Source organism: Scardinius erythrophthalmus, assembly GCF_964197995.2.
Source record: "Scardinius erythrophthalmus genome assembly, chromosome: 24".
Lineage (NCBI taxonomy): Eukaryota > Metazoa > Chordata > Actinopteri > Cypriniformes > Leuciscidae > Scardinius > Scardinius erythrophthalmus.
The window spans coordinates 13171043-13199025 of NC_138244.1; the positions used below are offsets into that span (position 1 = coordinate 13171043).

Genomic DNA, 27983 nt, shown 5'->3' on the forward strand with positions numbered 1-27983 from the left:
TCACAAACAAACACGTTGCTAAGAGACTGGATACATGTTAAAAAATTGCGCCCTCTCTCTATTATTTCTCAGTTAAGTTAGCGCTAAACGGAATGTCCAACAAACCACACACACACAAATTAATTTCTATTATAGCCTATATTTGAACAGTGTACGGGAAACACATTTCAAAACTTAGGCTTTGACCCGGCATGGGACCTTTATATAACCTACTACAAGTAATTTGTAATTATGTTGCACACAAACACAATGTCATTGTAATAGTGCTCTCAGTCTTTGAGTAAACTGTTTAGGAACATTTTGAATTGATAATAGGCAACTTAAAACATGATTATGAAATGTAAATTAAAAAGGTGTTTCTGTTACAGATCTCGCAGTAAGAGTATAACTTTCAAATGTTTAATGTGCAGTTGTTTCAAAGTAATAAAACCTGTTATGTTAAACAGTTGATTTAAACTGGTAGCTGAAATATCTGTTTTATTTTCAATTTTCTATTACATTGATTCACAATGTTTTCACTCACTTTTTCTTAAATTTCCTCTTAAAAATCTTTGATGACATGTTGTATTGTCCATTTTTGTCCAGTGCATGTTTGCAAAATGAGATAGTAGTAGGAATCCTGTCCTTGGCCAAGCTCAAGACATCGGTTTGTGTTTCTATTTCTTATTGCATTTCCCTAATTGTAAAACAGAAACCATAAAATTATTATAAAAAAAAAAAAAAAAAAAACGAATAAAATGCAGAGCAGGACCATACCTGAGTGAAGTCCCAGTATATACTCAGTCCTTTCTCCTTGGCTTGTTTACAGTCATGTAACCCTGGTGTGCTTCCACTACCGGGATCCGTTAGACAACGGTTGGAGTTGTATGTGTGAGATTTGATTCCTCCAATGTAGATCTCTCCATTACGGTTGTAGTGACAATGCTGTAAGAGATGTTGAAATGAAGAGTGCTTTTTGGACATAGTTATTCACAGTAAAGGTTTACACTTACACACCTGAGGGTTATAATTATGACACTGGTACAGAATAGGTACACTTCCAGGAACAGGTCCTTGATCAACGCAGTGGTCTTCTTTAAGATCATTCTTCAACTGTCATGAGAAACAAACAGCAGCAGTTTAGTTATGACTGGTTTAGATGGAGCAGCTATTTACTAAACTTTATTTATCTCTTCTTGGGATAGAAATTGTGTAAGACTTTGAGCAACTTACCACGCCATAACCCATTATGTCTTTCCATCTGTCTAGCAGCGGATATACATTTTCCAGATACCATTTGAAGGGCTTACATTTGAGTTTCTCTCGCAACTCTTTTCTTTCAGTCACATCACCAATATCAATCCCATGATCCTAGAGGAAAAACAGTAATTTGATCAGGTCCAGGGTGACAATAATATAATGATTAATTACATTAAGTAATAAACAAGACTGTTAATATTCAACTTATCCTGAGCTAACCTTGAAACATGTTTACTATTACTGTTACCTTTAGAGGGAGATTCCAGGCAATATTCACATTTGATTTATATTCATCCATCCAGATTTCAGCCACTCTCAAAGCATTTCGAATCATGGGTTTGCTGAGATCCGGTGAATAAGGCTTATGTGCTCTTTCAATGTGTGCAATCTTTGAACATGGCACCACTTCAATACTCCCGCCACAGAGCCAGACCTGATTTATTAATTAAATATCAGATATTGATCAAATTCAAGCACTTTTTACACATATCATAAGCAATGTGCAGTAATAACTTACACGTAATGCTAGTTCCACATTTTCACCCCCATAAATTGTCATTCCTTCATCCAAAACTCCAATTTCTCCCAGGAATTGACGATCAGCGACCAGGATACCCATGACTGAGGGACTCCTAACAGTGCAGAAAAAGTAACTGACTATTTGTTCTACTTCAATCAAATGATAAACTGCAAACTGTAGTCTATATTTATCAAAACAAGTATGTCATGCACAACATGGAATTTTCGTTCCAAGCTTAAAGAAAAATGGCTCATTATGTGAGTAAAATCTCAACTGATTCATTCAAAATTACTGATTCATTTTAGCCTAGAAATCTAGACGCACCCTAGCGGCAGCAAAATGTATTTCGCAGCCTAGAGTACAGTCTAGCAACTCTCAATCTATTTTTTACAGTCTATGCTCTCAATACACCTTCTAGCAGCAAAAACCCAGATTGGGTCAGGCCAATCACGTCGTGTATAGAGCAGGCGGGGCGGGCTTAACATATGACGACAGAGTTGCGACGGCTGCTACTTGAAAACAAAGATTGGCGGCTGCAGCTGTCGAACAACGGTCTTTCGAATCGGCTTTGGCCGCGACTCTGGAGGACTTGGAGTTAAGTTTTTCTTTGAGAAAAGAGCGAAGAACGGCACAAGTCATTCTTAAAAAAAGGAAGATGTGTTCGTCGTTTTGCCGGCCAAATATGGCAAAAGTTGAATCTATCAACTAGCTCTGCTGTTGGGAAAACGCTCTGGTTGGGTGAAGCGCTGTCCTATTGTGTGCAGAGGGAATTTGAAAGACAGCCGTTTATCCCGCCCCTCGGAGTGAGCCGTGTCTATGGAGAGTTGCCAGACCCAACATCTTGATGTAGGTCTGGCTTGCCAGGCTAGATTCATTTAGGAAATAAATAAGCAACTGTCTTCATAAATGTTGCATTGTTCACTTAACTGATTTGATCAAAAACAGATTAATTTAGGAAAGAACTCAACTAACAAGGAATGTTCTCAGAACTGTGGCTAAAGGTCCTCTCAAAGTTATAAACATAATTATGTTTGTTTGGTAACGTTAATAGAACTAGTGCAAAGTGCCTGTGCAAAATCAGTTTTTGTGTGTGTTTTTAGTAATTGTTGGTTTGGTGTATTTGAGTGCTCATTGTTACAATTACACAGCAAAATTTTAGTTACATTTTTATTTGTGCATGGTAGAAAGCAAATGATACTGACATAATGACATAAAATAAATATGGAAAATTGAACTACACTATTGAGGGAGCAGGCTAGTGAACTCCGAGAAAACACTACGCTTGAGCAAACAGTTTGTGAATAGGCTACTACAAATGATGGCCGTGAAAGAGACTGTGAACGCATTGAATAGCATATGTTTAGTTGGTGAATAGCATAGGCTGCTATTACACAGTAGCGAAAACGTTAAGCGCAGTAGAATAAATATTCAGAAATAAACACTGTAACTGACTTACAGATTCAGTTAACATCCACAAATGAATAAGCGCGGCGATTCAGGGAGCAGGCTACACAGTGAACTCCGAAAAAACCGCTACGCTTGAGCAAACAGTTTATGAATAGGCTACTACAAATGATGGCTGTGAATAAAATATTATATTCAGAAGTAAACAGTGTAACTGACTTAATGTTTAGCTGACAGAGTGTTTATGTCAGAATGTTTATTTTTCAACCACAACCTTCTAAGTGCTTCTTTTACCGATATATTTAACGATATCTTTTGCATTTCTAATCCAAACGTCCAACTTGGCACTGCACATACTTGTGCCCGTAGCGAGACACCTTTCAAATCCATCAGACTTATGGTTCGAGAGATATGCGAATAACAGACACACAGACAGACAGACACATTTTAAAAATGCATCTGTCACATTGTAAGGCCATTTAAAATGAACTAGAAAGTGAAGGTATTTAAAATGGTGAAAAATTTACACCACTTACTTCCCTGGTTCTGATGGGTCGTTCATTTTGTACCATTCTGGCCGGAAAGACTCGTACATACACCAAAGGTTCCAGTCAAACGCATGAGCAGAGGGGTTATATTTAATAATCTCCAGGGTGTCAAAACGCACTTTGTCAAACACTGGCGAAAGCACAATTGTCCTGTCTGCTTTGATTCTTGCAAGCAGTGGCTCTGCCCTAGAACAATAAGGCATCAAATGTTTATTTACTAAAGACAGTTTAAGATCCTCATGTTATCATCAGACTGTAGTATTTACCATTCCTTGTGAACCTCAATATGGGCATCCAGAATGGCCACCACCTGGCCTTTGGCCGCTTCCCAGCCTGACATTCTTGCCTTGGCAAGACCCATCTGCTTTTTGTGTCTCACTTTCTTGATTAAGCCAGGTTTGTCTTTATTAATGAGACCAATGTACCCATCTATAGGCAATTGCAGATCCTCTGTTAAGAAATGTAAAATATTTAATAGCATTATATTGTTATATTTAATTATTTATATTATCATATAATAGCCTGTATTAGAATATTTAACAGAATAATCTATAAATGAATTCATGCACAATGTGTAAATATTTATTATTTTCTTTATAACCTCATGCTTCATGCTTAACAGAAATTTTTTTTTTAGAAAAATAACAATACAGTTCAAAGTATTTTATTTGAACATCTAATATCTAAAAAAAAAATTCTTCTCCAATAAATAAAATGTAACAAATATTTAGGGCAAAACTAACCATTCAAGCTGTAGTCGTCCACCAGGATGATTTCTGTTAGTAGATGAGCAGGTGTTTTGTCAATGATGCTGCGGACTGCCCTTTTAATGACTGAGAGAGCCTCATTTAAATAAATCAGAACCACACTAATAGATGGCAGGTCCTTTGGGTAGATCTTCACAGTACATCTGTATATATATATATATATATATATTCAAATGAGTTTATAAATGCATTTCACTACCAGCAAGTTTGGAGTAGAGTGCTCATCAAGCCTGCATTTATTTGATCAAAAATAGTGAAAAAACACTACTTTAGTGTTTTTTTTTTTTTTTTACTTTACTTTATTTATCAAAAAATCTTGAAAAAAGTATCAAAGGTTATAAAATATATATATCAAGCAGCACAACTGTTTCCAACATTGATAATAAATCAGCATATTAGAATGATTTCTGAAGGATCATGTGAAACTGAAGACTGGAGTAATGATGCTGAAAATTCAGCTTCGCATCACAGAAATGAGTTATATTCTAAAGTACACTGAAAAAAAAAATGATTATGGCCCCAATTAAATTAGGCATAATGAAATTTTGCTCATTTAAATTTAGTCGTTGATTGAAATTTTTTAAAATCATTGGTTTTATGGGAATTACATACGTTTTGAACCAAGCTATGTGAATTAATTAAAGTCAGTTAAAAAAAAAGTAAGTTGGTTATCTGCGCATACGCGTAAATGCACAGATTCTTTGCCGCCGTTTCCAGACAGCTTCATGCAGTGCGAGTGAGTTGAACTTTATCATTTGCACAGCAAGTAATATGTCATATTATGTATCACTATATAACTACCGTTTTATTGCAATAAATTGCTCAGGTTTAGAACACGTCTTCCACAGACAATTTTCACAGTGACTAAACCGGCCTACGTCGCACGCGCCACGCGCACATAATTTTACACATATTCCCAATGTTATGTCACAGAATGTACTTTTAAGGTAAATTTGTTGCTTTATAAACTTAAATTATACTGTCTGTTTGTAAACATGAGATAGCTGGGCGTCTTTAGCTGAGCACCTGATGTTAGTGATGTTACGTATGACACTGAAGCTTCGATGTGCGTATCGCCCATGCAACACAATTTCTATTGAAGCCCCGTATCGGAGTGTGTATTGGTTTACTGTCCAATCACGTGCGCGTTTCACTTTGGGTGTCAGAAGGCTCGAAGCCCAGGGGCCGGTTTCACAAAGATAGACTTTGACTACGGCTTAGATATAGTAGATAGTCAGACTTCAGATAGACATCTAAATCAGACCGTTGCACAAAGCACTTAAGACTCTGACTATCTTAAGTAGGACTACACTGCAATGCATTCTGGGTAAATTAAGACACTTTTCAAAACAATAGGTTACTGTCGTAACCCCATCGACTGGGAAGAGTATGGGGAGAGTATCCGTATCTGACCTCTGCAGAAGCATCCAATTGCACCAAGTCTGGCTAGACAGACAGAAGCGCGCAGCCAATGCCAGGTAAGGCCCTGTGCCCGGTTGCATAAAGCACCTTAAGTGGTAATTTCCCCTTAAGTTCGCCCTTATGTTTCCCTTAAAGGGGTGATGAACTGAGAAATCAAATTTTCCTTGAGCTTTTGACATATAAGAGATCATAATACTATAATAATATCCTGTAAGTTTCAGAACTGAAAACTACCTTGTTAGTCCAATAAAAGCTTTTATAGACATCAGGCTCAGCAAACAACTCGTTTTTCAAAGTGGGGATCTATGACGTCAAAGAGGATAAAACACCGCCTCCACAAAAGAAGATCAACGCCTACTTCAACACGGCCTGTTTAGCCTTGCCCGCCGATTCGCCCAAACATGCTAAATAGACATGATGATTGCTAAACCGGATCGAGCTACTTCCAACTAATAAACATGCTGTTTAGGGGAGACCGGGGACAGTTGTAACAGGGGATGGTTGCAACATGTCATTTTTCTCCAATCAGAAACAAGCTAGAGTGATGACACTCACACTGAACATGCACAGTTAGACCCTCCTCCCACCAAGAAAACGGTAGACACATTCAACATCTGCTGCTGCATTTATTGAACAAAACTTGTTTTGGAGGTATGAAAGTAATTTTTTTCACTAGATATATTTTTGTCATACTGTCCTGAAATTTTGTATGAATTAATCAAAACTTACTTAAGTTTGAATTACTGTTGTGCTGACTTCTAAGTGACATGGTTAGCATGTGTCAAAGTCAGTGTGTCTAGCAGGAATATGATGTTCTGTCATGGCTGATAGGGTCGGGGACGGTTGCAACAAGTTATAAATTGCATGTTTAATAAAAGTTTGTTGCATTGCAAATTGTTCAATTCTTCCTGTCTGACACTAAAATATGGAGAGATTGAATAGCATCTGTAACACCTGCACACTGAATCTATGTAGGCCTATGTTCTACGCATGAACAAACAAAACTCAATAACCGTTATTTGATAAATATGACTAAATAAATAAATAATAGGCTACAATAATATTATTGAAATAAATAATACTATAATATTATAGTAGGCCTAAAACAGTTAATATTTTCAGAATTATATGCTCATTGAGACAAGAAGATTAAGTTAATTAATTAAATTTAAGGTATTTTTAATCATGTTGCAACCGTCCCTGGGTTGTGTTGCAACCGTCCCCTGGGTCGGGGTCAGTTGCAACATCTGACTTCTTCCATTCAAATAAATACTGTGAACGATATGTCATATATAATCATCTTTAAATGGTATGGGTAATTAGCAGACAGATGCAAGTTTAATATATACAAATTTGGCTGGTCTAGTCCAAATAGTCTCTGAGTAATTGAGAGAAATGCAAAAAGTGTTGCAACTGTCCCCGGTCTCCCCTACTAAATATTGTGCGTGCCTGTTCGTGGAAGAAGACAGTCTGCATAAGCTTCCTTCGGATTCCAGCATGGTTAAACTTTATTAAATCAGTCAATCACAATTTCCCGACACGGATCTGCCAGCAACATGTAAGTAACCATGTGTATTCTAATGCCTGATCTGCGATCAGTGATTTCTGATGTGTAATTATTCAAGTTCAGATATCTTTCTCTTAAAATCGTTCAATACTGTTTATGGATAAGTGACTAAGCGATCGATTTCACATAATTTCTCATAGTATTATGAAAATAATATTTTTTAAACTGTCATTAAATTATATACAGAAAGCGATCAAAGAACGACTAAGCTATTCTATTCGCCCAAGCTGTCAATCAAACAGCACGGCGCGAGCCGCGAGAGCTTTCTGGACACTTACCAAACTCGTGATGAAATAATGACACTGTTACACTACACAACGAAGCTCTTACTGTGTATTCACATCGTGTTTGCATTGTGATTTGGTGTAAGCATTTGTGAGAGTGCAAAAATTGCGTTGCAATGATAAGATCTTTATTCACGCGATCAACAGACTGTCTGTCATCTGCAGTGCTCATCATTCTGCAACCTTTCATGTGATGGAATAGATTTAAATATAATGCTTTAAACGATACTTTTCATGATGTGTTAATCTCGATAGCTGTAATAGTAAAAACGTAGTAAAAGTTTTCGAGAGAGTTCATGTAACAATAGCTATTTCATATGCAAGCATGTCAGCCAATCACAGCAGTGGGCGTTTGCATTGCAGTCTCACAGCAGACACGCCCCTTAAAACGGAGCGTTCAGATCTGAAGCTGAAATGAGGCTTGGAAAAATGGCTTTTATTTATAAATTATGACAATTTTTGATGTAAAAATCATACTAACATTATAAGGGCACCCCAGGCAACATTATAAAATAATAAAACAATCCAGTTCATGACCCCTTTAAACCTAAGGGTGTTGCAGAAAAAAACCCTTAAGTGTTACTTAAGGCTTTCTTTAAGTGAAACGTCATAAACACTTAGAATTTCCCTTAAATGCTGTTTTTTCACTTAAATAATCCCTTAAAAAGTGTTAAGTGTTGCATAAAACCCCTTAACGGTCATTTCCCTAAGTATAACTTAAGGTTTGGAATAGGGATGCAACGATACCATTTTTTCAGAACCGATCCGATCTGATACCAAAAATTCTGAGTATCGGCCGATACCGATCCGTACCGATACCAGCGCAGTTTTTTTTTTAATCAAGTAGAATTTCTATAACTCTGTGTTGAACTGATAATAAGAACTGAAAAAAGAAAAACAACAACAAAAAATATATGATCGTAATCTGACATAAATGCTATTATAAAATAGATTAGTGGATAATTCAGCAGTAAAATTTAGTCTAGAAAAATCACGAGTGCACAATAATTGTATAAAATCTGAACATTTTGTGAAAAAAAATGTTTAGTGGGGAACAAATTAGAGACAATAAGTGTAACACTAAATCTGGTAAAACTTTACACATTGCTCTTTGTATTGTTGTAAAATACATTCATGAAAAACAAGATAAAAATCAAAAATAGCAATTATTTTATATCCTACTATAAAATTTAGACATTTTTTAAATGTATAGCACAGCTGTTTAATGAGGTAGCAACATAATAGATAGGACAGAACAAGAACGGCTATTGATAATCTTTCATTGCGTCACTGTATTATGATATGAAAGGCTCCAATACAGTGCGGCACAAAGCGCTTATGCGCATCGCAAGCGCAGAATGATGCGCTTGAAGCAACATGAGTCACAGCGTGCAGCGCGTCGAGTCCGCATTGAAAAGTTTAAAGCACAAAGAAAATACATATTGATGCGTAGTGTATTATACAGTATATATCTATGCAATAGTCTATTTAGCATTTTCTTTTAACAGTTTTAAATTTCAGTTACTGTACGCGTGAAGAACGTACTCGGTTACTAACGTAACCTCGGTTCTCTCTAGAAGAGGGAACGAGTACTGCGTTTTATCAAAACGCTACGGGAAAAGTCTCTTTTCACGAAACACTGAAGCAAAAATTATCCTTTAATTTTCATATATGTAAAACGCGTTGCGGCAGCAGCAGACAGCTATGGCGAGACGGCTTGCTCGCTCATTGGCTGCTCTGCGGCAACTGCTTAAGCCTATCGAGCGAGGCCGGAGATGACATCAGGCCAATGAGGGCGCTTCGCGCCCTCCTCGCCACTTCCCGCCGAAACGGGCGTGGCTTACCTCTATAAAAGGAGCTCGAGAAGGCTGACTCACTTGATTTTGATCGCCGAAGCGAACCAGAGTGAACCGTACGCACGGCAGAGAACGCAGTACTCGTTCCCTCTTCTAGAGAGAACCGAGGTTACGTTAGTAACCGAGTACGTTCTCTTACGAGAGTCCTCTCGTACTGCGTTTTATCAAAACGCTACGGGAACCCCTTGCAAAACGCCGTGCGTGCTGGGATAAAAAACACTGATCACCGGAAGCTATTTCAGGCATACAGTGCATAATCACCAGATTGACTCACACAGAGTCAGGGAATAAGGGCGGGAGCCTTGATTCCCTAAATTGTAGCGTCGTAGAATAGACATGTCCACAGACGCAAGTATAACATCACATAGACAGGGTAGGGAGCCTGAACTAATGTGGAAATGTGGGTCTTACACAGTTCTGCCCAAGATAGTCGGTAGCGCATAGCGCGTGAGTTTCAGCGGTCTGACTAGACGGCTGAACGGATTACACCGACAAAAGCTTAGCCTGCAAGGCGGGAACCTCTAGGTTATAAAACCTGATAAATGTAGACGGCGAGGCCCAGCCTGCCGCCGTACATATATCCTGTAGGGAAATCCCGCTGGACCAAGCCCACGAAGAAGCCACGCTTCTCGTGGAGTGCGCTCTGACTCCCAACGGGCATGGAATGCCCTTGGCAGTATAAGCCAGCGCTATGGCGTCAACTATCCATCTGGATAGACTTTGTTTCGAAACAGCCATTCCTTTGGAACGTCCACTGAACGAGACAAAGAGCTGCTCTGTCTGTCTGAAGACAGCAGAGCGGGACATATAAGCTCTTAAAGCCCTAACAGGGCAAAGAAAACTCGAGTCCCCTTCCTCACTTGATGCCGGCAGGGCAGCCAGGGAAATGACCTGAGCCCGAAAAGGCGTGTTGAGGGATTTCGGCACATAGCCGTGCTTAGGTTTGAGTATGACTTTAGAGTCATTAGGACCAAACTCCAAGCACGCCGGGCTCACAGAGAGCGCGTGCAGGTCGCCTATGCGCTTCACTGAAGCGAGAGCCATCAAAAACACTGTTTTGAAAGACAAATGTTTGAGGCTAATAGACTGGATAGGCTCGAAAGGGGCATCTTTCATGGCCGCTAGGACCGTAGAAAGGTCCCACAAAGGAACTGAAGGAGGTCTAGGCGGATTCAGTCTCCTAGCTCCCCTGAGGAAGCGGATGACTAAATCATTCCTTCCCAGCGACTGACCCAGCGTTGAACCAAGGAACGCTGAAATAGCCGCCACATACACTTTGAGCGTGGAAGGGGATCTGCCCTTATCCAACAGCTCTTGTAGGAAGGAGAGAACCTCCGTTACCTCACACTCGAGGGGTGAAATGCTCCGAGCTGTACACCAGCCGGAGAAAACCGACCACTTCGAAGCATAAAGCCGCCGTGTCGACGGCGCTCTAGCCTGAGTGATGGTATTTACGACTCCCTCTGTGAGACCAACGGGTATCCGTTGAGCACCCACACATGAAGGGACCACAGTTCCGGGTGTGGGTGCCAAATCGAGCCCCCGGCCTGCGAGAGGAGATCTCTCCTCAACGGCAGTGGCCATGGATCGATATCTGTCAACTGCATAAGAACTGGGAACCATATCTGGTTCTCCCAGAACGGAGCTACAAGCAGGACTGGGCATTTCGTTTCCCTGACCCGTTCCAGCACCTGTGGCAGGAGGGAGACGGGGGGAAAAGCGTATAACGGGCAGCGCGGCCACCTTCGGGACAGCGCGCTGCCGGTTTTTGAAAAGAATGCGGGGCAGTGCGCGTTTTCGCGGGACGCGAAAAGGTCCCCCTCCGCTCTGCCGAATCTCTCCCACAACAGCCGGACTGTTTGTGGGTGTAGAGACCATTCGCCCGGGGGAACATTGTTCCTGGACAGTCTGTCTGGGCCCACATTCTGAAGCCCAGGTACATGCACTGCTCTCAGCGAGCGTAAGTTGTGCTGAGCCCATAATAGGAGGCGTTTCGCCAGCCTGTACAGGGATATGGATTTCAGACCGCCCTGGCGATTTATGTAGGACACCACAGCCATGTTGTCCGAGCGGACTATGACGTGTTCGTCCTTGATGCGGGGACAAAAACGCGTCATCGCGTTGTGCACTGCCAGCATTTCTAGGCAGTTTATGTGTTGGAGCTTTTCTCGTTCCGACCACAGGCCGAAGAACGGTCTGCCCTCGAGCAGAGCTCCCCATCCCGAGGTGGATGCGTCTGTAGACACCATCCTCACTCTCGAGGAAGTCCCCAGGCTTACACCTGATTGGTACCAGTCGTCCGCCATCCAAGGCGTCAGGGCTGAAACACAGCTGTGATCGACCTTGAGGCGTAATCGACCGATCGCCCACGCTCTGCGCGGTACCCGCGCTTTCAACCAGAACTGCAGCGGGCGCATGCGGAGCAGGCCCAGCCGGAGAACTGACGATGCTGAGGCCATGAGACCCAGCATCTTTTGAAACTTCCTGAGCGGGGTGACAGCGCCGCGGCGAAAAGACCTCGCCGCGCGCTGAATGGCCAGCGCGCGCTGTGGTGACAGCCGCGCTGTCATAGACTGTGAGTCCAGAACGACACCCAGAAACGAAATCGTTTGACTGGGGTTCAATGAACTCTTCGTCCAGTTGACTGTGATACCAAGATTCTCGAGGTGATCGAGTAAAATGGTTCTGTGCTCCACGAGCTGTGATCGTGATTGAGCTAGGATCAGCCAGTCGTCCAAATAGTTCAGCACTCGCATGCCTCTGAGTCTGAGAGGAGCGAGCGCTGCGTCCATGCATTTCGTAAATGTACGAGGTGCTAGGGACAAGCCGAATGGCAGGACTGTATACTGGTATGTCTGACCCTCGAAGGCGAATCTCAAGTATCGCCTGTGGTGTGACGCTATCTGTATTTGAAAATACGCGTCCTTCAGATCTATCGACATGAACCAGTCTTCTCGGCGAACGTGCGCGAGAATTTTGCTGGTTGTGAGCATTTTGAAACTGCGTTTCACTAATACTCTGTTCAGCCGTCTTAGATCCAGTATGGGTCTGATACCGCCGTCCTTTTTGGGGACTAGAAAGTATCTGCTGTATAGTCCCCCTTCGCTTAGGGCTGGGGAAACGCGCTCTATCGCCCCTTTGCTTATCAGTTTTGATATTTCGGCTCGAAGTAGGTGAGCTACTTCCAACGAAAACGTAGTTTCGACGCGCGCTGTGAAGCGGGGAGGGCGTCGGCAAAACTGTAGCGAGAAGCCTCTCTTTATAATGCCTAGCACCCAGTCCGAAACCCCTGGGAGCGCTGCCCATGCATCTGCATGGCTGGCTAGGGGCTGGATACGGAGCGCGCTCTGATCGCCGTGCGACAGAGGCGCTTCGGGGGATACAAACATAGGCGTTATGCCTGTGGCATTTGAGGCGGGGCGCGCGCTTAATACAGCGGGCGAGACTCATCCTCGACCTCGCTACAGTGCTTAGCTGAGTGAGGGAGGGCTGAGAAAGTCTCATAGGACCCATGAGAGCGAGTAGATGTGGGCTGGGAGCGGGCACATTTACTGCTTTGGGCGCGGCGTCTGCCTGAGCAGAGCGCGCGCTCACAGTTCTCGTTTTTACAGAGAGCCTGTGATGTGTTAGACATAGTGTTCGTGGGCACTGGGAAGTGGGCACTCTCACTATGCTGGAAGCGCAATCGACCTGAGTCGATTTTATGTGCGCGAGCCCTAAGTGTAGGGCTGTGCTTACGTGCAGTGATGGGCACTGAGGAGTGGGCATCGAGACTACATTTATAGCACCATCGGCCGTGGCCGGGACACCAGAAAATACACTCTTTCTGAGATTTATCTGGGTAGCCGTGAAAACGGCTTTTGTGTGCAGGCAAGCGGGCAGCAGTGCGGGCTTGCTCTCTGCAGAAAACACTGGAACAGTCGCAAATCTTGGGACTGAAACAGTGGGGCGCTTGGGTGAGAGGCCGGCCGCAACGGGACTCACACACCTGCGCTTTCCTAGGCTTGCTAGGACTTCTTCGGCACTTCAGGCTTTACCACGATCTTCGATCGCGGCCCGCGCGAGGAGGGGCGCCGGGCGCTGGACCGAGAGCGGGGCCTCGAGCTGCGCTGCTGTGGCTGCTGCGATGAGGCGGCCGAAGGCGGGGGCTGAGGCTGAGAGCTCCGCGGGGTCCGTTTGTCACGACCCGCTGCAGAACCGGAGCGCTTCGGCAGGAAGTGCTTGAAGGCTTGAGACGCTTTTTGGGCCTCGGTAAATCTCTCCACGAACTCGGAGAGAGAAGAACCAAAAAGGCCGGTGGAAGACAGCGGGGCATCGAGAAACGCAGTGCGCTCGGAATCGGCCATCTCCGTGAGCGTCAGCCATAAGTGTCTCTCAGCGACAGTGGCGGAAGCCATACAGCGTCCCATGGCTTGTGCGGCGGCTTTAGTAGCTCGGAGCGTGAGATCTGAAGCGCTCCTTAAATCCGCGATGCAGATAGCGTCAGGTCCCATCTCGTCCAGTTTACGGAGGAGATCACCCTGGTAGATCTGCAGCGTAGCCATGGTGTGTAGCGATGACGCGGCCTGCCCAGCGGCGGAGAAGATTCGCGCGAGCAGCGTCGACGTCATGCGGCAGGCTTTAGAAGGCAACACCGGTTTAGCCCGCCGTCCAGCAGAGGGCGGGCAAAGGTGGGTCGCTATCGCCTGTTCCACCGGCGGAAGAGAGAGGTAGCCTCGGTCTCCGGCATTATCCAGAGAGGAAAATGCGGGTGACACAGATGAGCGCGTCCGCGCAGAGAAGGGCGCGTTCCAGGCCTTCGCAACTTCTTCATGTAACTCAGGAAGAAAAGGAGCGGGCTTAGATTCCGGAGAAGTGCGCTCACCAGGGAGGAAGCTACCATCCAGCCGGGTTCGAGAGGGGGGCTCCGGTGCAGACCACTCGAGGCCGAGGCTCGCCGCGGCCAGCGCGAGTACTCGCATGAGCTCCTTCTCAATGTTGGCTCTCGTTGAGGGCTTGCGGGCAGGAGGCGCGAGGTCCTCAAAGCTCGCCCAATCCTCGCTGCCTGAAGCTATCAGAGAGCAGGAATCCTTCTCCCCCGACGCAGCCTCTGAACCGACTTCCTCTGATGAAGCGGCGGCAGACTGCGGGCGCTGAGCATCAGGAAGTGATTCGAGAGAGGCCGGTGAAGCTGGCGGGCGAACCGGCGAGCTTGGTCGGGCTGGAGCGGGTTCCGGGACCCGCTGCGAGCGGCGCTTTTTACGGCGCGGCATCGCGGCGGTGAATGCAGGCTTGGAAAAGGATGCCAGGCGAGTCCTCAGAGTCACCATCGGCAAAAGCTCGCAGTGAGGGCATCCGCCGTCAGCGAGCGCGAGCGCTGCATGGTCCTCACCCAGGCAGGAAACACAGATGACGTGCTTGTCTCCCTCGGTGAGTGGGGCTCGGCACGAGCCGCAAGAAGGCATCTTAAAAAAGACGCAGCTCTTTTAGGGGTGAGTGTTGCAGAAAACACACACACACACACACAGAAAGGCAATGAAAAGGATATAGGTGCCGGAAAGCGCAGCAGGTACGGCTGTAGAAGGCGGCGTTGGCCAGCAGCTTCGAGTGCTCGTCCCGCTGATGTGCTTGCTTCAACGACGCTGCTTCCGTGATCCAGCGATGCGTGCGCTTCGCTGAAGAGATTAAAAATCAAGTGAGTCAGCCTTCTCGAGCTCCTTTTATAGAGGTAAGCCACGCCCGTTTCGGCGGGAAGTGGCGAGGAGGGCGCGAAGCGCCCTCATTGGCCTGATGTCATCTCAGGCCTCGCTCGATAGGCTTAAGCAGTTGCCGCAGAGCAGCCAATGAGCGAGCAAGCCGTCTCGCCATAGCTGTCTGCTGCTGCCGCAACGCGTTTTACATATATGAAAATTAAAGGATAATTTTTGCTTCAGTGTTTCGTGAAAAGAGACTTTTCCCGTAGCGTTTTGATAAAACGCAGTACGAGAGGACTCTCGTAAGAGAACAAATAGTGCTCTCTGACTTTACTCCAGTGTTGAGATCTAACAGACATCCGGGGTAGAAAGTAACATGATTAAGGTACAGCAATAAAGTCCAGCAAGATAAAGTTGTTTTATGCGATCAAGTATAATAATAGTAACATTGAATCATCTTGGAGAGAGTTTCATCGTGTTAACTGTCATAACCAAACGCGACGCGCTGTTTGAACGCTGAATGAAGAATGATTGACAGCAGCAGCTGAGGGAAACGTTTACGTGATCTTGAATTTAACGACTTAAATATTAATTTATATCTCACATTATACTATATAATGGCTTCAGAACACTTATACTATTGTGCACGAAAACTTATGGTGCTTTATTATGTTTGTGTGCCTTTTGTGGGGCTTAACAATAACACTGAATAGTATACGCACAATATCGGATTTGGATCGGCCTCATCTGACCGATACCCGATCCGGCAAAAATGGCAGTATCGGAGCCGATATCGATACTGGGTATCGGATCGGTGCATCCCTAGTTTGGAAATCGTAACCTTAAGAGTAACGCGGACAAAAATAAGACGACATGGATGAATTTATGGAACCAGCTGAAGATCATTATGTGCCAAGAATAATTTTTAGGGATAGGGTTCTCAATCCTGGTCCTGGGGACCCACAGCTCTGCACATTTCATATGTCTCCTTTATCTTACACACCCAGTTCAGTTCAGAGCTCTTTCCTAACGAGATGATGATCTGAATCAGGTGTGTTAAATGAGGGAGACATACAAACTGTGCAGAGCTGTGGGTCCCCAGGACCAGGATTGAGAATTACTGCTTTGGACCATTTTAGCGATGAAAAATTGTTGCAAGAATACCGATTTGATCGACGCGCAATATTTGCGCAATACATCGCTAACAAACTAGAGAGCGACCTTGACCATGTCACACATCGCAACCACTCTTTACCTGCGGTGTTACAACTGCTTATAGCACTGCGTTTTTTTGCAACTGGGAGTTTTCAGTAGTGGGATATGTTTTACATGTGCATAAATCGGCTACCATTCAATAAATGTAGGCTACAATTAGTGTGTATCGGATTTTCAGGTGATATTCTCAATTCATTCAGTTAACAGACGCTCTGAGGTAAAGTGTTCAGACTGCAGACTTATAGCAACGATTATATTTCATTGAACAGTACAGTCATAACATAACGTACAGACATTATCTTAATTCCATAATGTCCTTAAACATAACAATATTGCTGGCCATAAACTGAGAAAGTGCTCGTCCTTTGTGTGATACAGTTGTCCTAGACGCGACGCGGCGTGTTAGTGTTTTGCGTATCTATGGCAACAACAGACTTTTATAACGTGAATCCAGGATCGCTGTCGTGAAACACTTAAATGTTTCCCTTACCTAAGAGAACAGTTTACGAGATTATATGCAACACCCTTAAGTTATTCTCTTAGGTAAGGGGAAATCGCCCCTTAAGTATCACACTTAAGGGAAAAACTTAAGGTGCTTTATGCAACCGGGCACTGCCCCCTTACCTAGTGGCATACAGTATAACGCCTGCAAGCACTGCTATTCTCCAGTAAGTATATTCGCTTCTCGTGCGGCAAGCTGGGCAAAGCTGGTGGATCTCTCCACTCGATGTTTCAGAGAACCGGGGTTACGACAATAACCTATTGTTTCTTTCATCATCTCGTGTTCGAGATCCACCTATACACATGCAGGACATGAAACATGTATGCGGCACACACGATAATAACCCCAGCAACACCAATGTGCATATTAATACACCCAGAAAAGGAATGGAAATGCATGCTTGGCGACAGGAATGTGCATGGCCTGCCGGCCCATTCACTCCTTATTCGTTACTTGCAACGGGGTTGCAGGGAAGGGCTAAGAAGTCCCCACCCCTAAAACCGAATGTGCTACCGAGATTCTGGTGACATCCAGCCGGTACGCAAGGTATGAGGAGAAGCCCAACTGGCAGCGGAGCAGATGTCCTGCAGTGAAACTCCCCTAAACAAAGCCCAAGAGGCGCTATGCCCCTCGTGGAATGAGCTCTGATGTCCCCTGGGGGCTGCACTCCCTTTGATTCATAAGCCAAAGCTATAGCATTCACAAGCCAATGTGAGAGGTGTTGCTTAGATATGGGATTCCCTCTATGAGGGGGCACCCATGAAATAAAGACCTGGTCGCTCTTCCGGAAAGCACTGGTCCTGGTCATATATGTCTGTAAAGCACGGACAGGACACAGAGCATTTAGCCTCTCATCCTCTGGGGAGGAAAAAGGTGGAGGGAGAAAAGCGGACAGCTCCAACACCTCTGAAGTGAATGCAGGGAAGCACTTCAGCATGAAGGCCGGATTAGGCTTAAGGGAAACCATATCTCCACTAAGAGAGAATTTAGTGCACGAGGGATGAACCGTGAGTGCATGTAGCTTACTGACACGTTTAGCTGATGCCAAGGCCAAGAGCAAAGCTGTCTTGAAAGACAGCAGCTTCAGGGAAATACTTCCCAGAGGCTCAAAAGGATATTGAGACAGAGCCTCCAGCACCATGGAGAGGTCCCACTCAGGAACAGTTTTCCTGATGCCTGGCAAAGAGTGACAGACACCCTTCATAAATCTGCGGATTAAAGGATGCTGCCCGACTGTTGAGCCCTCAAAACCCAAATGACAGGCCGAAATCGCAGCCAAGTAGACCTTAATTGTGGAAAAAGACCTCCCTTTTTCCATGAGGTCTTGAAGGAAACACAAAATATCAGGAACTGAGCACTGATAAGATGTGAGACCACACCCATCGCACCACCCTTCAAACACTTGCCACTTACAGCCATATAAGGACCGCGTAGAAACGGCCCTGGCATTCTGTATAGTAGTAATCACACGTAGCGAAAGCCCCAGTGCGCTTAGGTTCGTCCTCTCACGGGCCAGGCCCAGAGAGCCATCCTGTCCGGGTGCGGGTGATAAATCTCCCAATTCGCTTGGGACAAAAAGTCCGTGTGGGGGGGGCACGGCTCGGCATATAACAGAGGGATTATCTCCGCCAGCCATGGTGCTTTGGGCCACCTGGGTGCTATCAGAATGAGAGACAGGCCTTGCTCTCTCACCCTGGCCAGTGTGAGAATTATCAGGCACAGGGGAGGAAAAGCATACAGCAGCAATCTGGGCCACGGGTGGGCCAAAGCATCTATCCCGAGGGGCGCGCCCACGTCCTTTAGCGAGAAGAACGTAAGACAATGGTAGTTTTCGCGCGAGGTGAATAGATCTATGGTTGCCTGTCCGAATCTCATCCATAACATATCCACTATCTTCGGGTGAAGGCGCCAATCTCCGTAGATTGGGTTTCCCCTCGATAGAAGATCCGCGCCTCTGTTTAGAATGCCCGGAACATGAGTCGCACGTAACAACAGGAAAACCTGTCTGCTCCACACCAAAAGCTTGTAAGCTAGAGCGTGAAGTTTCAACGAGCGCATGCCGCCCTGACGGTTGATATAAGCCACTGCCGTGGTATTGTCGCAGCGTACGAGCACATGATGTCCCTGCAGGCGAGGCAGAAAATGATTCAGAGCTTTCCATATGGTCATAAGCTCTAAATAATTTATGTGCGCTGAACGTAGTCTGCTTGGCCACAGACCGGTCTGCCCTCCTGGGTGGCACCCCAGCCTGTTAAGGACGCATCTGTCGTTTCAACTTTCCGCATCATAACCATCAGAAACACAGAGGCCTTAGACTGAGCCCAAATGGCAGAATTGTGAATTCTTAACATGTGCCCTGGTAGGCAAAACGAAGAAACTTCCTGTGTGGCGGATAAATGCTTATATGGAAGAAAGCATCTTTCAGGTCGACCGATGTGAACCAGTCGTTCTGTTTTATGCCGCGGGCGAGCGAGCCATGAGTTAGCATTCTGAAATTGTATTTCCTCAAATGTTTGTTCAACACACAAAGGTCCAAGATATACCAGGACTTTGGGATATACTATGGGACCAGGAAATAACGAGAATATAATCCCTTATTAATCAGATTGGGGGGCACCAACTGAATCGCTCCCTTGTTTAGGAGGGAGGATATTTCCTCTTTCAGAATGTGTGAGGCGTTCTCTTCCATGTGTGAAGAGAGAACGCCGCTGAAATGCGGTGGTTTCATTGCAAACTGCAGTCTGCAACTCTGCTTTATTGTACGTATCACCCACTCGGGAGCCGAAACAGTTTGCCAAGCCCATTCGTGACTCGGGAGTGTTCCCACCCGAGCTGATTCGAGAGTGTTCCCACCAAGCCCAGCTGGTTCATTTGTGATGCAATGGCGCCCTCTAGTGGACGAACTAGGGGCGACATGCAGGGGTTTAGAAAGATTTTCACTCTCTGCAGAGAGAGATCCTCTCTCCGTAATGAATTCATTTGATTCGTTTGTTTTGATGTGTTTTTTTTTTTTGTTTTGTGTGTGTTTTGTGTTGGGGAAACACTGGGGCTGAAGCTTTTAATAATTGGGTGAGGGGAACAGAGTGTGTGCGGTGTGGTGACACTGCTTTTGTACTTTTCCTCACAACAGACCCCCTAAACGTGGGGGGGGGGGGGCTGGGGACACACAACGTCCATCTAACACATGGGCTGGGCAGCCTCGAGAGGAGGGGAACCGACTCATCCGCGGGAGACCCTGCATCTTTTGGACAGTGGTTCTGGGACAGGAAGAGAGTCCGAAGGGCCTGTGGCCCGTGAACGCGGACTTGATGCCCCCATCGGCCGAACATCAGGCAGGCCGCTTGCATTTCGAGTCAGTGGGGGTAGGGTTAGATGGTCTTCAAGCCGCAGCCACGGCGGGAGTCGATCTGCCGTGGGGGGGTTTGTTGCGGGGCCTTTCCTTGCCCTGATGGAAATTTGGTCCCATGGCAGGTGGGTTAGGCAAACGGGCAGGGGGTGCCTGGCGTGGGGCCGCCTTCCTAGGAAGGCATAATTTGAAGGCCTCATCCTCCTTTTTGTCATCACACCGTTGTTGCATCAATGCGTTGTTGCATCCGCGCCCGCGATGCTCCGCTTCTCACTGTCAGGAAGGCCCGACAGGTTAAGCCAGAGAAAGCACCATAGAGCCCCCGCAGGCTTGGACGGCCTGCCGAGCGTTACAGAGGACGAGGTCGTTCACTGTGAGGATCTCCTTCCACAAGGGTAGAGAGGGAGTTCCCTTTTCCAGCTGTTGCCCTAATTCCTTTAAAATCTCTGCCTGGTAAGCAGAGAGGAGTGAAGAAACGTTCAGGGCCCTGACAGCCAAGGCCGAGGACTTGTATGCAGCCTGGTGAACTGAGGCAGAAAAAAGGACCATCTTGTTGGGCAAGACCGGCTTAAGCGGAGTGAGCAGCCCACCCTGAGCGGGGTTAACCCTTGTGCATCAATTTAAAAAAGTTACTCATAGGTCCAAAGAGGACAAAAATGTCCATGTCAAAAAACTGTCATAAAAAGTTGAAGCTTGGGAGCACAGACTTAACTTTGGTATCATTTTAAAGAATACCCTTGGCAGATTATTGCTGAAGTAAATTTGAAGTAATGCTGAAGTAATTTTTTTTATAAGTAAATCAAAAAAAAAGTTATATAGGTTTAAGTTTATGAAAATTATTTCTGAATATTATTTTATATCAAATATATATTTTATGAAACAAGTTGCACTCTAAAACGGCTAGAAAATCAAAGCCATCAATCTAAATAAGTTGTGTTCCAAATTTGAGGTTGATATCTCAAAAAATGAGCTTTCAGTAAGATTTTGTTTGGGCGCAGTACCAAACTTTCCCCATTGGATCCCAGCAAAACTCCACTGGTGAACAGTGATTGGCTTTGTCATTTGCAGTTGAGTTTTTCTCTCTCAATACTACAAACACACACATGCACTTTTTTTTTTATAACAAACATACCAACCACACTCTGACATCCATACCAACACACGCATACAATTATCATTGCATAATTTATCCAACTGGCTCTATAATAGCTCAAAATTCATGCAGTTAACATTAACAAAAAAAAAAAAAAACTTGCTCATAGGTCCAAAAGGGACAAAAATGTCCATGTCAAAAAACTCTCATAAAAATGTTATGCTTGGGAGCAAATACTTAAGTGTGGTCTCATTTTAAAGAAGACCCTTGGCAGATTGTTATTGAAGTGAAAAAATTGAAAAAAGTGCAACCAAAAAAATGTTATAGAAGTTTAAGTTTATGAAAAATATTTATGAACATTATAATCAATATTTTATATAAAATATAAATAAGTATTTTGTGTAACTAGTGCAACATTTTTTTTTCAAATGAAATAGGGGTGAAATAGTAAAATTACAATAAAAATAGACACCTGTGCCAAAATTAATGCAGTTAACATTAAAAAAAAGAAAAAACTTACGCATAGGTCCAAAAGGGACAAAAATGGCCAAGTCAAAAAACTTTCATAAAAATGTTATGCTTGGGAGCAAATACTTAAGTTTGGTCTCATTTTAAAGAAGACCCTTGGCAGATTGTTGTTGAAGTGAAAAAATTGGAAAAAAGTGCAACCAAAAAAATGTTATAGAAGTTTAAGTTTATGAAAAAATATTTATGAACATTATAATCCATATTTTATATAAAATATGTATTTTATGAAACATTTGGAACTCTAAAACTGATATAAATTCAAAGCCATAAATCTAAACAGGTTGTGTTCTGAATTTGAGGATGATATCTCAAAAAATTAGCTTTCAGTAAGATTTTGTTTGGGCGCAGTACCAGACTTTCCCCATTGGATCCCAGCAAAACTCAACTGGTGAACACAGTGATTGGATTTTTGATTTGCAGTTGAGTTTTTCTCTCTGAAATATTACAAGCACACAAACACACTTTTTATTTTATTACACACATACAAACCACACTTAGACATCCATACCAACACACCCACACAATTATCGTTGCATAATTTATCCAGTTGGCTCTATAATATGCCGAAGCAGAAAACAGGAATAAAGCGAGTATTGGCTTTATAGGCCTAACCTGAAAAAATGGCACCATCTGATAAAAAATTGTAAAAATGTCAATTTTGAAGCCTTGCCAACAGAATGAAAGACTATTAAAAAAGATTGCATCATTTTATAGTTAAACGTCACAGGGATTAAAAAATGCAGTTTTAATGGGTTTCAATGGGGACATTTTTGTCCAAAAGGCGCTAAGAGGAAGTATTTTGTGTAAATAGTGCAAAATAGATTTTTTAAAGTAAATGGTGATGAAATAGTAAAATTCCAATAAAAATACACACCTGTGCCAAATTTTATGCAGTTAGCATTAACACAGGCAAAGTGATCAAAAAAACAAAACTGAAAAGGACAAAAATGTCCTCAAGGATGCACAAGGGTTAAGGTGCCTGGCGATGGAAGGCTCGATAGCGGGGGGGTCACCCATACCATGAACTGCCATATCCTTCACCTCAAGGCCTGTGAGACCGTGTTTCAAGTCGAGCGGGTCGCTCCAATTATGCCTCATGTGCTTCGCGCACGCTGTAAGGACAGGGAAGAGTTGTTTCCTCGGACCGGGAGGGGGTCCCAACACTTTCCCATCGTAAATATCCCTCTCCTGGTCGGCGGCACTCTGTGGAGCCGGCCACTCAATGTTCCACTCAACAAACTTCCAGGAGGATGGACTGAGGCAAGGCCGCGTGGGCGCTAGCCTGGGGAACGCCAGAGGGTGGGATGGCCTCCTCGTCCTCTGAGACCCCAAGAAGGGCCGTGTCATCCTCATCGCCGGAACCGGCCAGTTCGTCGACGAGCGTGAGGTTGCCCGCGAAGATGTCCTCTTCGGGGAATGCGGGATTGGGCTGGTCAGCCCAAATAAGTGAGGCGGCGCCCCGGGTGCCCCCCGGTAGCACGTCGTCATCACCGTGTCCCCCATCCGAGTCAGAAAGGCCGAGCTCGGAGCACTGGGTCGCTGCAAGTTTAAGACTGTGTTGTAAAAGCTTATTGGGCAGCATAAGGCAATGACTGCAATTTTCCGGGTTCTCCAAGGCTTCTTGAGCGTGTTTGAGGCCCAAGCAGAACACGCAGAACGGGTGAAGGTCCTTAGTGGCGATGAGCGCACCACACGCATCCGGGGAGGCCGGTGATAGGCTGTTCCCTGGAGAAACGGCAGATTTAGACGGGCAGGCGTGGAAGGAGGAGCAGGTGAAAAACAGTGAGAGCGCGCACGGCTCCAAATGGTCAGGTACGGATGCCCTTCCCATAGGTAGATCTCTAACACGAGATGATGAAAGAGAACAAAAAACATGGCAGATCGAGTAGGCGCATTCAACCACTCAATGGAAATGGCTCAATAATTTAAACATTTCTTCTTGTTACTACATTCTCTGCTAAATTTCCCAAGTAAAATGTCCTTGTAACTGTTATACTCCTCCAACAAACACATATTTTCCGCTGGGGTAAACAGCACTGAGCGGTTGAATGCGCTTACTCAATCCGCCATGTTTTTTGTTTTGAAAAGTGTCTTATTTTACCCAGAATGCATTGCAGTGTAGTCCTACTTACGATAGTCAGAGTCTTAAGTGCCTTGTGCAACGGTCTGATTTAGATGTCTATCTGAAGTCTGACTATCTACTATATCTAAGCCATAGTCAAAGTCTATCTTTGTGAAACCGGCCCCAGATCTTATTTAACAAGTCATTGTTGGCTCAGTCTGGTTGATGTGTTTGTGAGGAGAGAAAATTAATTTATTTAATGAACAAATCAAACACAAACATGTAAGGCTTTTATTTGTACACATAACATTGAAGCTATGGAGTGTGTTGTGGTTGCTTCATCTGCCAGAGCTTCAAACACAGGCTTCTGGCTGCTTTATTTTAAATAAGCACCAGATGGCGCTGTTCTCGACACTCTCGAAGTGTTTACTAATGACATCGACATCACAGCGCTGACCTCATCTGTTTAGCTCGCCTCTGGCCCGCCTATATCAGATAACCCGATGTGATTGGTGCAGCTCAGATACAAGGGCATATTTAATGAGCAGAGAACTCTGGATTTCCAGGGAAACAGTTTTGCATGTTACCGAAAATATCAAACTTCATTTGCAAATATGGGTTTAAAGCAATGAGGAAGAGATGGTGCTTCCTTGTACTTTGTCGGTCAACGACTGTGTTTGTGTGTTTTTTGCACTGTAGTATTTTATAATATGTAGAGAATTTCCACAGTTTTTCCTATCTGTAAAGTTCACAATATAGCATTGGATTTCTGAATCTTTTTAGTGAAGTTAACAATAGGGATCCTGTAATTTTGTCCCTGAAATTATGATCCTGTGATTGATGCAAATATCTTTACTACTGAAACATCAGTTCTTTTCACTAGCTTTAAAGGTGTGGTATGTATATATCTTGAACTAACAATATTAATCATTGTGTGCTTGCTTTCATTTGAGGTGCTCTCTACACGCAAAAAGTTGATTAAGTTCAACTTAATGCATTTGTTTAAATGTAGATAAAATCAATTGAGTGCAACCACTTATGATAAAAAATGGATTAAATTCAAAGAATATTTTTTTTTTGAGTATAGCCTATAGCTACTATAATATAAATCCATTATTTTACTTGATGAGCATAAAATACTTCTTTCAAAAACATTAAAAATACTAATTCTTCCAAACATTTGACCAGTATTGTCACTTTAAGATTCCTCAACAATAATAAGAAATGTTACAGGAAAAAAACATTTTTTTTTAAATGTCTTAAAGTTATGAAGGTGTTACCTTTGGTCTCGAGTATCAGGAATTGTTCTGTTCACTGGTAATCTGTTACTGAGGAACACATTGTATCCGTACTCCTGAAACTGCCTCTCTGCTTCCATCTGTTCCTCTTCTGTGAGTTCAGCTCCCCATGAACTGAATAGAGGCGATTGAGGATACAACTTCTTAACCTCAATTTTCTTTGTGCTTTTCTGCTTCACAACAGGCTCTATGAATTTGGCTGAAAATTAAAGTAGATATAGCATTGGAGATAGTGCCACAATATAACGTAAAACCTTTCACGAGATTACACTTGTATGTAATCGAATGTAGGAAACATGCGTATTTGGCTTTCCGAACTCAAAAATGTGTCTCGAACGCAGAGTTTCCCTGGCTGGGATTGGGATAGAAACAGATAAGAGTGAGCTAGTTATTGGGGTGGAGGAGGGATGCTGGAAAACTGTCGTGAGTCAGTCGGCTAATGATGTTTTATTAACATGACATATAATAATGATGTTTTGCACTGTGTGTAAATGTGCTTTATAAATTAAAGGGATACTTCACCTCTGGGAAGATGAATGTGTATTTAAAATAGGTCATTTAAGTAGAAGAAATGTGAAGAAATTTTTTAATTTGGAGTTTTCTAGACTGAGAAAAGCCAGAAAATGTATTTTTGGCTTATGGGGATGAAAGACAACAACTCCCAGAATGCACTTGCTTCGCTGCCTTAGGAGGCCACGCCTACCGGTCAGAGTGCGTAGTTGAAAACAACAAGGCTAGCCTACGTGATGAGTTTGCCAGTGATTTAGAGATCGCCCAAAATGTCCGGGATTCGGCTTTTGCGTTCTACAGTCGCCATTCATCATGTTTACTGTGGCGAGCAGGACGAGGCTGACGGCCACGGGAGAACGGCGCGAGGCCGGTGGCGGAGCGGGAATTTTCTTAGCAATAGTAAAACGCACATCAACCGATCACTTGTTTAGCGTTCATGTAAACACTACATTCAGATTCACCAATCGTAATGAATTCAGTTTGATTGAAACAAAAGGTGCATGTGCATGTAAACATGGCGACTGCAGAACGCAAAAGTTGAATCCCGTACATTTTGAACGATCTCGCCCGCCGGACAAGTCCGGGAAAAGGAGGATGGTATGGTAACCCCTACTTACTCAGCTTTCTCCTTCTATTCAGCTTTCTCCACAGAACAAGAGCCTGCTAGCTTAGCTTCGAAAGAAAGACGGCTGACACTGTGTACATTCTGTGAGTGAGATCCCACCCTCTATGGGCGGGTTGAAAACATGCGGAACAACGCCATCTACTGGCTGTAGTCTTTAGCCTCTGACCAGAAAATCCTCCGATGACGCAAAATGACGATTTTTGCGTCATCGGAGGATTTTTTCCAGACAAAAAATACATAAATCTCTTGTCTCAGGGGGATATGAGGGTGGAAAGCACGGTAATTCGAAAATACTACAGGTTTTCTACTAATACAAAGCTTAATGCTAAATCCTGAAGTATCCCTTTAAAATTACTTACTAACAAAGTTCGGGAGGAGCACATTCAGATAATTAACCTAATTAACATGGGAGAAGCTCATCAAGTCAACTCAATTAGCCTCAGGAGGTATACATTCAGCAGACTTGCCTCTGTTTTATGACAGTTTTACAGCATCCTATCGCCTCACTTCGAACTATTACTATACCAACCTGGGATGAGGAGTACTCTGGGTTCGGACCAAGTTCGAGCTCGGAGCCCTCCCTTCGAACAACACGCCAAATACGCATAACCTGTATTCTATTTAATTATATGTAAGTTTAAACTTATATATATATATATATATATATATATATATATATATATATATATATATATATATATATATATATATATATATATATATATATATATATATATATATATATATAATAGGCTTATGTATGTATGTATGTATGTATGTAAACTCACCTATTTTATCAACTTGATCTTCTATTCTCTTCAGTCTTCTAAGAGCCTCCAGATCTTCTGGCCTTTGTAACCTGTTGTCATTACTCTTCTCCTGTCTGATAAATGACATAAGACTGTAAATTATGATGCCAAGAACCATCAAACCAAATCTTTCAGCAATCCTCATTTTCAAAATGTCCTTGCTGTTTGGAATGGCATGAGGATAAGTATGAATGCCCTATTCATGATTTTGCATGTAAACAAGGTGTATTTATCTGGTTCTGACACCTCTGACAGGTAATGGGAGTGGTTAATGTTATTGCTGACTTTATCTGAAGCATGAAGTGAAAGTTCTTGCAGAGACACTGGGTTAGTGTCTGACATATGATACAGGGAGTTATATATGCTCACCAAGGCTGCATTTATTTCATAAATTGTTAAAAGTATACATAAAAAAAGTAACTGAAATGTTAGGACAATTGAAAATAATTATTTTAAAATGTTTTTCCCTGTGATCATGCAAAGCTGAATTTGATGCTCATTACTCCAGTCTTCAGTGTCACAGGATCCTTCAGAAATCATTATACTATGCTGATTTGCTGCTCAAGAAACATTTCTTAAAGGGGTGGTTGATTGCTATTTCACTTTTTTCATTTTAAATACTGTGTAATGTTGCTGTTGGTGCATGAACAGTATCTGCAAAGTTGCTGCGCTGAAAGTTCAACGTAAGCGGAGATATTGTCTTTTAAAAATCAGGA

General features: G+C 43.6%; 1 protein-coding gene across 1 annotated transcript; it reads right to left on the bottom strand.

The window, feature by feature from the left end:
- Positions 1 to 541: 541 nt before the first annotated feature.
- Positions 542 to 27385, bottom strand: LOC308684576 (putative polypeptide N-acetylgalactosaminyltransferase 8; the record flags this gene model as incomplete). The annotated part of the gene is made up of 11 exons (XM_081355840.1): positions 542 to 676; positions 757 to 924; positions 997 to 1092; positions 1213 to 1350; positions 1487 to 1672; positions 1757 to 1871; positions 3700 to 3897; positions 3978 to 4161; positions 4455 to 4621; positions 25306 to 25522; positions 27247 to 27385. The coding sequence occupies 11 exons, from the start codon at positions 27383 to 27385 to the stop codon at positions 542 to 544; spliced, it is 1743 nt and encodes a 580-aa protein (XP_081211966.1).
- Positions 27386 to 27983: the final 598 nt, after the last annotated feature.